Consider the following 13,694-nt stretch of genomic DNA (forward strand, 5'->3'; position numbering starts at 1 on the left):
GGAAACCATGCCATGGATGCTAGATCAAACAATGCAGACACAAGCTGATCAAAGAGAAGCAAGGAAATGAGAGACGATAAAGCCAATCAATGGTAAGAAAGGGTGGCCTTTGAGCCCACTGTAACCTAACAAAATGTCTTGTAAGTTACAGCGTACACGCTGTCTCAGGCAGGACCTAAATACAACAAACAAGGGGTTCGATCTTTATCATGTCCAGCATGTGCATGGTGTACATTCATGACCTCTGACACATGATTTAAGTATATTAAATCTTGTCAAAAAATGTCACTATTCTCTTTTCTTGGAGTAAAACTGTTCTGTTTTTTACAGCATTTTGGACAGGCACTTCAGAAGTGCTGAATGAACACCTGTATAAAGAACTAGGTGAATATTTAGATGCTCATCATAGTGACTGATCTGACTTAGTAATGAAGAATACCGATTTTTTTTTTTCTCTCCATTTTGGCAATACTAGTTCTACATTCTCATCTACATTTTATATAAGCGCCCATCAGAAAGGTAATTTTGTGTTTAACAACATAGTGCCCTCTTCATAATTGCAAACCTTGCTTCATACTACTGTTAGTTCTTTGTACTTTGATTAGTTAATAATAAACCATCTGTGAATGGATTGCAGTATTTTGCTTACCGGAAAGGATGGAATCTGGCTTGTATTTTCTTTCCTGGGTTAATCTATCATATAAGGAACCTAGAGCCAAGGTGAGGGTTTACTGAGCACCATTTAGAATATTCCCAATTGTGTGAGGAACGAGGCAAGGGTGCCATTGAGTCCCCAATGCTGTTCCCCATTGCGATTGAACAATCGGCGGAATAGATTTGAAGGCACGTTCAGATGACATTTTTGCTTTCTGCGGACCACATCCTATTATTTATACACAAACCAGAGTTTATTATTGGAATATGGGCCATATGACTAGTACATTAGTGTTGGAGGGTGGCACCCCTTCGATAGAATTAAGGACACTACTTGGGTACCTTACGAAGGAGGAATAAGACTCCTAAATATTAGAAAACAATTACAATCCAGAGCTGCCTAACGTTGCACAATACATAATTGCTCATGTACCCCTGTGGACAAACCAGCTTTTAAAATCGACAGACAGGAATTGGGTTACAGATGGTACTTGTATGCGCAGTATGGATGGGTAATGCTGGGCATGGTCCGTCCTTCAACCACCACATGGTTAAAAATGTTGCATAGGTTTAAAAAGGAAATGGGATTGGAAAGCCGATTTACCCCAAGACCCCGTTATGGGTGGGCATTAGACTTAGAGAGGTGACCGCCCATGGGCAATTCAGACACTGGGACAACATTCAGAGATCGGCTCTAAAAGGGGTCTGGGACGCCAGTGGGATCGTCCCATTCACACACTAATAAGCGGAGTATGATATTCATAATTCACAGGCCTTCAGATTTCTTCAACATAAGGATGTATTATCTGTGAGTATTTTGCCCTACGTAGAAACCATGGAGGACTCAATCCTAGAAAGGAAGTTACTAGAAGACTATTGGCTTCATTTACTAACATTTTGCCTGCTTGTCTCCAATTTTGCTGAAATCGTTTTTGTGGCCCTTAGGATTCTGTGCACTTTACCACTAATAACCAGTGCTTAAGTGCTTGTGCTGACTCCCCTAAACATGGTTTGATTGGCATATACCTAATTGGCATATTTAATTTACTTCTAATTTATTTCCTTGTAGAGTGGTGTATCATATACCTAGGGCCTGTAAATTAAATGCTACTAGTGGGCCTGCAGCACTTGTTGTGCCACCCACCTACATAGCTCTCTAAAACGTTTCCCAGACCTGCCATTGCAGCCTGAAGGCATTGTCCCACTGCAATGTCGACTTGGCATTTAAAACCCCTTGCCAAGCCTGAAACTCCCCTTTTATTACATATATCTCCCCTAAAGTAGGCTATAGATAGCCCACTGGGTAGGGTGCTGTCTAAGTAAAAGGTAGATGAAAAACTCCGACAAACGGGGTGTGGAAATCGCACTCAGTGGTTCAAGGTGAATATCAAAGTCTTTTTGGTGTAGGTGGTGCAATTGAGGTTAACCCCCTGGGCCCGGGGCGAGAAATGCGTTAAGCGTCACAGTCAACAGGAGTGACGTCCCCTCAATGCACTCTGGGTTTGGTTTTCATTGAATGATTTCAAATACGGTTTTTCTTGTAAATTTGATTTGAAGTTTATTTCATACTTATTTAATTGTTCTTGTTGATGATACTTTCATCTATACATTATTCCATCATAACGTTATAGAAAAATCAACTCATATTTCTGCCCAATGCATTTCGGGCGATGGCCCTTCATCAGGGGACTTGGTCCTATAAACAAATCCAATGTAACGTGTTTTAATTTTACATGTTTTCTTACAAACATAATTCCATTTAAACAGCATGCATGTCCGGTGAAAAAGAAGAAAAAGTGACGCGATAAGATTTCGGCAGGAAATCAGTGCAAGGGTGGGACGGTCCGTGCATATACTTTCTTGTGTATCGTAACATTTTATTTTGAACCATGTGTTTCTATTGAATCTTGCACAGCTCATATCTAACAACATTGGTCTAAACATCTTTTGTGCACGGACCGTCCCACCCTTGCACTGATTTCCTGCCGAAATCTTAGGCAGAAATATGAGTTGATTTTTCTATAACGTTATGATGAAATAATGTATAGATGAAAGTATCATCAACAAGAACAATTAAATAAGTATGAAATAAACTTCAAATCAAATTTACAAGAAAAACCGTATTTGAAATCATTCAATGAAAACCAAACACACAGTGCATTAAGTAAAAGGTAGGACATGTACCTTTTAAGTTTAGCATGTCCTGGTATTGAAAAACTCCTAAATTCGTTTTTCACTACTGTGAGGCTTACTCCTCTCATATTACATTTAATAAGCTGTGATTCCTACTTTGGAGAAGGTAGATCTGTCATGTTTAGTACCTATGGAATTGTAATGATCCTCTTTAATGGCAAAGTCACATTTAACATTACAGTTTTGAAAATGCCAAAGTTTCCACTTTTTCGCTCTTAGCTTTGTGTGCCTGCAGCCTGTCTCTGATACACATCTGGGGAGGGTGACAGCTGGGCTTTGTGTCTTCCCCCTAGACAGCTACACACAATAGGAGCTTAGGTGTGACTTGATAGGCCATCCTGAGAGGGTGGGAGAGAGGATCTGGGCACAGCCCACCTGAATAGGCTGTGTACTTCAGAGTAGGGGTGGGCAGAATTAGCAAAATTGCCTTTCGCAAACTTCTGCGAAACGGCAAAAAATCTCAGCGAACACGCAGAATTTCGCATGTTTGCGTAGATTTTCAGGGGTGGGGCTTCTTTGCGAGTTCATAGTGCTTTTCCTACACTACAGCTGCGTAAAGGGCCAGAAGAGTTGTCTCTCCAGTGACCATGTGTGTGTAACTTTGCCATCCCGCTGAAAGGCGCCGGGGTCCCTTGAGTGAACTGTCCATCATAGTGGGTAAAGTGCGGGAAGATGGTGCACACCGCTAGTGTGTGGGGCGTGGTCAAACGGGCGGGCTTCTATGCGAGTTCACATGTCTCTTGTGTTTATAACAGGTCAGAGACCGATCAAAGTAGCAGATGAGGAGAAAGAAGCTCCTGGTCACAGAAACTGCACGGGGATTGCACTCGTGAAAGTCAAGGATGCAAAGGCCTCCATCAAGCATCACAGCTAATTTTCGACGGTAGATATGGGGAGAAAGCACACATGCCCTGCCTCGACAAAGCTCACAATTTTTTTGGGCTGATTAATGAGTTACTGAATTTGAGCTTTAACTCGGGCACCTACTTTATTTATATCTGTGCTTCCTGTTGAGGTTTAATTTTTGTGACAGGAGCACTGTGCCAGAAAGAATCCTGACCTGCATATTTATCCAAAAGGACGCCACCGTTGCAATACAATTCCATTCTATCGCGGAAATTTCACAAATTTTGCGAGCGGAACAGTATTTGCCGCCTACCCCCTTCTTTTGAAGTCTCCCCCACTTCAAAAACATCACTGCATATAAGAACTAGACCTCAGACCCTCCACTTCAGTACACTTATGGACCTGCGGATACTCTGCCAGGAATAAGGACTGCTGTGCTGATGAAAGACTGCCACTCTGCTGGACAGCTGCTTTGGAAGAACTGCTTTCTTGCTGTACTGGCCTGCTGCTCCTGGTTTAGGTGAGAAGGACTGGACCTGCATCACTTGACCCCAGAATCCAGAGTGTTACCAAGGACTTGTTGGGTGGCCTCCAGATCTTAAATCTCAGGGACATAAAAGACTTCAACTATCCCACTTCTGCCCCTGGACTCTGTTCTGCCAAGTGGTGCCACCCCGGTCCTGAGCCCTTGGTGGTGGTCCTACACTTCTTGCTTCAGTAAAACCCACACATACTCTCCCGAACCTGCGCATCAGCACCATTGCATGGATCAAAACTAGCACATCACCCGTGCTGCGTGACCAGAATCGACGCTTTTCCTCTGTGTGGATCAACCCAATGCATCACTTCGGAATCTCCACTGCGTGACGCTCCTACTGGCTCGAGTTCTTCGTGTCTCCGTTGACAGCAGTCTCGACGTTGATGCCAAGGACTCCGCATAGCAGCCCCCTGCACACATTGGAGAATTTGCATAGCTGCTGATGCGCGAATCAGGACAGCGCATCACCCCTGCTGTGAGGATCAATACTAACACATCACTTCAACATCTACGCATTGCTTCGGCTGCATCCAGCATCCTCCTCCTCTCCAGGATCTTTGACATCGATGCAACCCGGACTAATGTACTTTTGCTCAGCGGGTCAGGCCTGGGCCCTTTAGTTGGCCCGCACTCCATCGCAGACGGCCCGAACATTTGACTTTGTCCTGGTCCAGCGCGACCAGGTATCCCTTGTTGGTGCTTTGTGCTTTTTGGCGTTATTTTCACTGCTAATCAGACCCACAGCCCTGCTGTTCTCTCTCTAAATTCAACATCATGTACTTTAGGTACATCACCAATTGGTATCTGGGTCACTCTTGTGAGTTCTTGTACAGTGTGCCATAAGCACCCAGGGCATAAGTGCATCCAAGGCCTACCAGGGGCTGCAGCATATCTTTTGCCACCCCTGGCTGGCCTTCCAATTTGACACAACTAGCTGATCACTCAGCTGGGGCAAGGTGGTGTAATCACCCTTTGCTTAGGTATAGTATTCCTATATCTACCTTTACATATAGACACATATGCACCTATAAGTCACTCCTATGGCAGGCCTTAACAATCCTTGAGGCAGAGTGCTTGGTTTTATGTGAGATGGTGCTCTAGCATGAGCTGAGCCTGTCTGCAGCTTTTGGAACCATGTCCTTATAGCTGTTCTATGATATTGCCATACCATATACTCTTAAGTGCATTATAATCCTCGCGGTTATTGCAAACTTTGGTTTGGCTTTATCAAAACATGTCGTGTAAGGTGTCATACACTTTGGAATACTACCCCCTCGCCAGTTCTGGCGACGGGGGTAGCATTCCACCCTTCTAGAGGGAGAAGACATGTTACTTTCCTTAAATGCGGTTAAAATCAACCAGAGCCCCAGCATCACAAAATGGATGCTGCTGCCACAGACACAAGTCTGACCTCCTGCTGCTGGGAGCCCTTCCAGCACGGGCGGCTTGGACAAAAGGTTTCCTATCACAGGGAGGTGCTAGCACCACCCCAGACAGGAGATAGTGGATTGAGGCAGGGAGGGATGAAAGAAACGAGACATGCCTGGGGCGCACAAGGTGTCCCATGCATAGGCCAGTTCAAACCGGTGCTGGGGCACTCCAGTCCCAGCTCTGGTGCGAAACGGGACAAAGGGAAAGGGGTGTAACCACCCCCTTCCCTGGTCCCACCCATAGGAGGGACCTAGCAGGTAATCCAGCCCCTTGATTTGGAATAAAGGTAGGAGCTGTGTCCTTAGACTTTAGATTATCCTGACTGAAACTTTGAAACAGAACTCTGGACCTTCTACCATCTACTTTACAAAAAGATACTGAAGAATCTCTCTTGTGGCCAAGGAGTGGCCATCCTGCGCAAGCAGGCACCATCAAGCGCTCAACGACTTGCTTTGTCCGACGCTCCCGCCGGAGCCCGACCACAGAGCCTGACAAGACCCGGACTTCCAGACTTCCTTCAGCCCGGACTTCCAGACTTCCTTCAGCCTGATCTACAGCCACACCAAAGCTGAGACCCGTGGAGGCGACGTGTAATGTGGGACCGGCCATCTTGAAAAGACTGCGAGACGCTTCCTGTGCAGCACCCGAGGCACCCTCGAAGCTGTGCATTGGGGATTGAGAAGTCCCAGCCCGAGCATCAATTGCACCGAAGCTCACCCCTCCACACTCACCGAGTGCTGCGTGGGGCCCTTTTGCATTTTCCTGCTCGACGCGTCTGTCCTGTCACTTGCCCGTTGGCTAGTGGCCTCTGTGACAACGAAACCCGAAATCTACACCGCTGGTCTGATTGCTCCAGACTGGCCCTTGCTTCCCTGCGAAGGAGAAGCCACTCAGTCCTTGCTGGCCTGAGTAAGAAACCCTCTTCAGATCCTGCGTGGGTTGCCTTTGCCAAGGCTTGTTGACTCCAATCCGGAAGCCGACACCGCCGACAGCGAGAGCCTTCGTGGGTGAGTCCGTGCCCAGCTCCTGGTCATCGCCGATGCCCCCTGGTCTACGTGGCAGCAGAGACAAGCTTCGCGACAACCACCTGATTGCGCCCGACATCGCCTGGTTCCTTCCTGGTTCCATCCTGGTCACTGGCTAGTGACCCAGACTCTGTCCCGTCTGCTTTCAGGTACTCTACATCTTCGATCCACCCTTGGATCCAACCGGACTCTTCTCTCCTGGTCGCCTGCAGCATCTTTTCTCCAAGGCTCCATAGAACTCCACGACGAAACATGACACACTTTGACACCTATGCACCCGCTTCCTGTGGGTGAGTATCACGGTGCTTCTGTAGAGATTTACATCCCTAGTGTCCTAGTTTAAAGTGGTTAAGTTCTAGTCCAGTCGGAAGACTTCCAAATTTGCAACTTTCTAACTTTTACGCACCATTGACTTCTATTGGTGCACGCTTGTGCATTTAGACACTGCACCCGCAGCCTGTGGGCCTCCCACATCCTAACTGCTGTTAGTCCAGTGTAGCCCCAGCGATTTCCAAGGCCCTAGGCCTTAGCATTGTTCGTGACGTGGTTCTTATACCACTATTTTAATATATGGTTTGACGGGCCACCGGGGCCTATCCATAATTGTGCAACTTTTGTATGTTATTAAGTGCTGTTGTTTAACGCTTGTGCTTCTGCCCTCATAAAGAGTACAGAGGATTATTCTAGTAATAAATACATATATTTTTATAATATATAACTTGTGTGGTGTCCTTTCATTTGGTATTAAAAGGATTGCATATGGTAAAACAGCTGGCTTCACATGCCCTCTTGAGTTAAGCCTAAGACTGCTTATGTCCATGCTACCTCTAGGATAGCTTGTCTATAAGGTTGACTTACAACCAATCGCCATAAGGGTTGTTTGGACTGGTGCAAGGTGCTCACTAGAATAGTGAACATCATATACCAGGCCAACTTCTCACAGAGGTTCTCCCTCGCCTTTGGCAGGCTCAGAGGCCATACCCTTGGTAGCTCACATACAGGATGTAAAGTGCCTTTCTGCCCAAATTAAGGCATCAGTGGCATAGCATTAAAATCTTTTTTACTAGAAATGGTAATGCTTGTTGTGCTTTGAAACAGATACGCAAAAGTCTTTTTGGTCTTTCATTACTGTTTGTAATGGACTTTTAAAAATATTTTATCCTTATAAAAAAAACTTGCAGTAGACACAGTTAGTATGCTTGTAAGACATTGAGACATCAGATGGGGATTTCCGAATTTCAGACTGTTAACTGTTGCAATTATTTTGAATGGTTTAATCCACCTACAACAAACATTTTCATTCTGTTTAGCTAAGGCCATGCAGGAGATATGTACGCGTTATGGATATCTTCTGTCGGAATACCAGCAGCTCGGCCAATCCCTCCCAGAGGCCACTGAATCAGACGATTCTCTCCTACCTGAATTCTAGGTTTTATGACATGGAAAACATCATCAACTGGAGCATCAGGTTGAAGCACTGGAGACTACGCAAAAAAAATACGTATGTGGGTGGCGATAAGGTTTTTTTAATCCGTGGATTGAAATGTAACGAACTTGTGTTTAATGGAAATATACCACTCTAGTTTGAAGTTTGCCTATTTCCATAACAGACATCTAACACTCATAGGGCACATCATTTGAACTAAAAGGACCTTTGATTTTGAGTTCAGGGAGTTGAAAAACCATCATACATTGCAATAACAGACAGGTCCAACTATTATGCTGGCATCACAGTCTCCTGAAGCACTGTGTGCCTCGCCTGGGGCATTATTACGACTACGTGCGGTGGCTGTCTGTGGACCGCCAGATTTGCAGACCACCTGCTGAAATACAACTTGGGTGGTTGGACTGCCACAGGACAGCTGCGACTGCCGGGGATCCATTATTCTGCGGCGGTCTTGCAGCATCCTGAGGCTGCAATATGCTGGTGATACTACTGCGACACCGCCAAACATATTACAAGTTTCGTCACCACCACAGTTTTCATGGCGGTGAGCTTGTCATGAAAAGTGTGGTGGAGAGGAAGCACTGCTGCCTCTGTGCCTGGGGGGCATCCAGGGGGGGGGGGGCACACGATGTGCCCCGCAGTCCATGTCGTGCAGGAACGTGCTTTGGCGCTCCTATTGCGGTTCCTTTCTAAGGCACAGATAAGAGCCTTAGAAAGGCACTACCATGGGACCACCAAAACACCGCCTGCCAGACCCAGATTAAACTCCTAATCTGGCGGATGGCTTTGGCAATCTTGCATTGGGGCGGTGGAGTGGCAGCCTGCTGCTAGACCGCCAAAGTCTTAATAATGCCCTTAGTCTTCAGCACTCTCTTCGCTGTCACTATACTTTGTGGAGAGGTGTGGCTCACTGGTTAGAGGCGGCAGACTTGTAAGCAGAGAACGGCCCGGGACCAGGGTTCAATTCCCGACGCAGCAGGGTCTTGGACCAGGGTCAACGGCCGCGATAATTCTCGCCTCAGTGCCTACTCTAACCAGGGAACACACTCGGTAACTCTGGGCATTAAGCTTGCCTCATCTCTACAACGGCCCCCCACAGACGCCGGGGATGCCTGGTTTCACCCTGGAGATACCCAGAAAGGGAGCATCTCACAGGGTAAATCAGGACGGGTTCCCCAGCGGTCAACAGCGCCAGGACACTCTGGTAGAGTAGCAGTGCGCTTTACAAGTATCCCACATTTACATTTACATTTTACTAATCTGTGCGTACCACAAACTGAGGGTATCAAGTCCTTTATGTTTTTATGGCAGCAAATTTACAACATTTGCATTTCTGATTTATGCTCCAAGTTTGCTTGTTTAAGTTGACCAATCCGAAAAATTTCTGAGCACTTTTATATACCTCTGTGTAATGAAACCGAGAGAAGGTAGAAAATGTATGCATACCATATGTTTAACATTTGTAGGTGTCTGTGGCTGATGAAAGCTATTATTTTTTCTGGTGCAACATAATTTGTTTCAGAAGCTCCGAGTTACTTTAATTGTGGGATAGTGTAAAACGTAACAACTTTGGGAGTTTGCAACATTTCTCAAAGAATCTCAAAGATCCTGTGAGTAAAAAAACTCGCCTGTGAGGAAAAAAAACGCACGTGGCCCGCGTACCACAGAACCTGGATGTTGCTCACAAAATAATCCGCTCCACAGCAGGGACAGCATTGACAGCTTTTATTATTCTTATTTCCTTGTGATGTTTCAGCTTTTTTAAAACGGGATCACAGTCGTTCTTTGTCTTGGGTAGAATTTCTCTCTTGCTTATGTGCTGTATCTGCTAAGCAAGCCTTTGGATAATAGGAAGGATACCCTTGACATTGATTTTGATTTGTGATGATCAGCAACGAATGATGCAAAAATAAGCCTTTCAAATTAGCAGCATTTAGCCATGGCTACTCATGACTGACAGTCTACACATCAATAACCATAGATAGAACCTCTCTGTTCCGTGGATTGAATTGCATTGATTTTTCTCCATGGTGAAACCATTGTTAAATATTGTGTTGAGTTGTAAGTCTTTGCATTGGAGCTCGGAGAGGAATGAATCGAATATCAGTATTGCATGTAATCGCCTACTGAACTGTAAATTTCCTTTACTGTCAGGCTGTATCTTTCCAAAGTATGCAGTAACTCTACTCCAGGCTAATGTGAAGTAACATTTCAGAACCTGTCTCCTGTTTCTGCACTTCTTCACTGACATGTTAAGCTTTTTGCAATAAGTAGCATTATAGCAGATCATATGCAGAAATTGCTGCCTGATATGAAGGCAAACTTTGAGGCTAAATAATGTTTTCTTTACCTGCTACAACAGAATATTTAATTTAAATAGAAACAACGCCTATGTTTTAATGAATTGCTGTTCTCTCTAAGAAAATAATTTTGCTCCACAATTGATTTCAATACTCTGCTATTAAAATGTCAGGTGAAACTCTCTCAGGTGTTCCTATGTAGGCCGATCAGCTTTTGTATATTTAAATGACAGGCCTCAAAGTTCTAGATATTTTCTAGCAAATCATTCTGTCAAGAACATGTCCTGAAATGTCTTCCTATTTTTCTGCAGGCATTTCACATACACCGAGAATCTGTACGGAAAGTATGTGGCAGCCGTATATTTCGTCCTTTGTCAAAAAGGGGCAGCAAGGTATGTATTTTCTAAGAGCAAGCATAGTAACAGAAGCAAGATGAGTTACTTACATGTATGTGATTTACATAAAAAATAGACTGGTGGAAATCTGTTTAGGTATGCTTTATCCACAAACCTGCTTCCAGAAAATGTTCAAATTGAATGACCTTCAAAAGTTGTTTATTTTAACTTTGTACGTGCCTTTCATCTATAGTGGTTCTGCAGTTTCTAGTTTTACCTTAGCTAACTGCTGTATTTTCTGCCTTTCGTCTTTACCCTCTCTTCTTCCGTTATGCGAATGCCAGCTACCATGTCCCCACCACCTCTCTTCCCTCTTGTTATCGTCACCACCTTTTAATGGTCTTGCTTGACAGCACAGCTGTTGCCAGACAATTATGTGAGCATCACTAGAGAGGGGCTTTGGCTCCGCCCACGTTTGGCGCCAGGAGTACATGTTTTCATTGGGCAGAGGTTGTGAGCTTCCACAAAGAAAAAAGTGCTTCCCAAATTGGAGTCAGAATTAAAAAATGATTTTTTTCAGTTCTAACAGCAGCTGTTATATTTTCTGAATTTGTGGTTCCAATTTATTCTTTGGCATGCCGTTGGAATGGAAAAGTCCTTCGCATGGTGATGGACATGCTCTCCTGCCCTGAATGCTCAAACGCACTGATGCCTGAACTCCTAATGCTGATTTTTGTTGTCATAGGCAAACACTGTGACAAGTATACAAGGATACCCTTATCTGCCCACGAAGACCAGGGTAAGCCTACTAGAAAACAACAAATGTCCAGTGGGACTCATTCACGGCTAACCCCTTATGTATCTCTGAGTTATGCACTAATATTTCATCATTCATATCTTATTAAATAATATCAGACTGGCACATGACACTGTTCTCTTTAGAGATCCTGGATATATGTTTCTGGGATCTTTGTGCAATATATACAGTGTGAGGATAGTGCAGATGATGCAGTGCTCAAGTGAATAACATATATGTATAATTAGTATACACAAAGACACTGTAAAACAGCTACCTGGTTGTCAAATAATTCTCTTCAACTTCAAAGACAGAATATGTTTGTATGCAGAATCCCCTATGTAACTTGAATACTAGGTCAACCGAAGGAAGGGTGCTGATATTTTGACTCGTATTTACTGTTCGGGTCTCATCAGGACCAATGTCACCTGACTATTGTACCTGCATCAAAAGGGAAACTAACGCTCAGCCCATGTAATGCGTTGTCCAAATTACACCTTGATGTCTTCAGTAACTAAGTCTACTCACCATGCTCGGTGTGAGGATCTGGGCACTTTCAGTAGTTCCCCTTTGCAAGATTCAATCTATGCAAACAAATGGAGCACAACTTTCATTAGCCCAAATCCCACTAATGGTACCAACATGTATGCACGAAATCGCACCTCCTGGGTACAAAATATCATTTAATTCTCTGTATCCGTCACTGGCTAAATGTGGCCACCTCGATGTTTCATGCAGTGATTCAAGGTCAAATTATCTCAGTAACTACGAAGCATGTGTCAAAACCATGATTATCTGTTATTCGAAATACTCATCTGGTCCACTGGCGTATTGTGATCCTCCCATGCAATATGAACCAATAATAACTCATCCCCGTGGGGCAACCCACTTAGTGTCTCATACTTAAATGCATACATAACTTAAAGAGACCACATTACTGATAACTAATACCATACTAACTGTGGGCTGACTAAACTTCTTATTAGGGCCTCACCTAGGTGAGAATAGATTGATATTGCCAAACACATGAATCGTGTATTCAAGCTACTGAGACTCAACTTTTCAGTACCCATGTAATGACCATGCGTACCTCCTCGGCAGGGGCCAGCACGTGTAAAGCGCCCATGCAATGATAAAACATCCACTCATTCTTATTTTTATTTTTTTTATTAAAACGAAGAAAAAACAACATACAAGGCAAAAAACAACAGTGTACCTGGACATTTGTTCACAGAGGAGGACACCTAGGCACGATATTACACAGTAGATCAATAGCACATGGAGTGGGGAGGGGGCAGCGGGGAAACAAATTAGAAATAACATAAAAAGCGCGATCTATGGAATGTCGGATCAGGGGGACATCGGGGTTCTCCAGGAATGGAGGCGTACACATATTTCCACGGTATGCGTTCCATTGGCTCCAGATGCTGTTCCATTTCCTAGGTTTGCCCCGCGCCACATACACAGTCTTCTCCCTGAACATACACCAATCCATATTCTCCTTCCATACCGATACCGTGGGTGGCCGCTGGGAGCCCCACAACTGCGCAATATCTCTCTTGGCGATCATATTCCCAAGGGTCGCCCACTGCGTCTGCGCCACACCATAATCATTCAGCTCCCACACATTTAACAGACAGCGTCTGGCCTCGGGTAATAGCACCACTCCCGTGACCCTTCCCATCACGGCATGCACACGATTCCAGAACGTCACCACCTCCGGACACTCCCAAATTATATGAAGGAAAGTTCCAAGCATCCCACAACCATGCTTACATAACCCATCTGGGGAATAACCCATACGAATCAAGTGCGGACCAGTAACATATACACAATGTAGGATTTTGAGCTGAACGAATCGGAGATGGGCAGGAATCGCAACTTCTTTGGCGAGGATAATGCAGCTTGCCAATCCTCGTCGTCCAGCTCCAAACCATCGCCGGTCCAAACCTCCCTGAGACGCACCAGCAGATCCACCCGGGTATTGAGCAACTTCTTATAAATCAAGGAAATGGTACTGTCGGGCACATGGCCGTCAAGGACCCGATCTTCAAGGGGGGAGGACTCGGGGACGACGGTACCTGCAGGGAGAACCGAAGTTAATGCATGGTGAATCTGTGCGTACCGGA

General features: G+C 44.9%; 1 protein-coding gene across 1 annotated transcript in view; it reads left to right on the forward strand.

Annotated features, from left to right (window-relative positions):
- Positions 1–13,694, forward strand: part of LOC144783048 (distal membrane-arm assembly complex protein 2-like) — a 104,246-nt gene that overhangs the window by 20,719 nt on the left and 69,833 nt on the right. The window contains exons 2-3 of the mRNA XM_078662223.1: positions 7,998–8,188; positions 10,746–10,826. Of these exons, the coding sequence (XP_078518349.1) occupies positions 7,998–8,188; positions 10,746–10,826 (272 nt within the window). The remainder of the gene's footprint in view (positions 1–7,997; positions 8,189–10,745; positions 10,827–13,694) is intronic.

The sequence above is a fragment of the Lissotriton helveticus genome, chromosome 9, assembly GCF_964261635.1.
Source record: "Lissotriton helveticus chromosome 9, aLisHel1.1, whole genome shotgun sequence".
Lineage (NCBI taxonomy): Eukaryota > Metazoa > Chordata > Amphibia > Caudata > Salamandridae > Lissotriton > Lissotriton helveticus.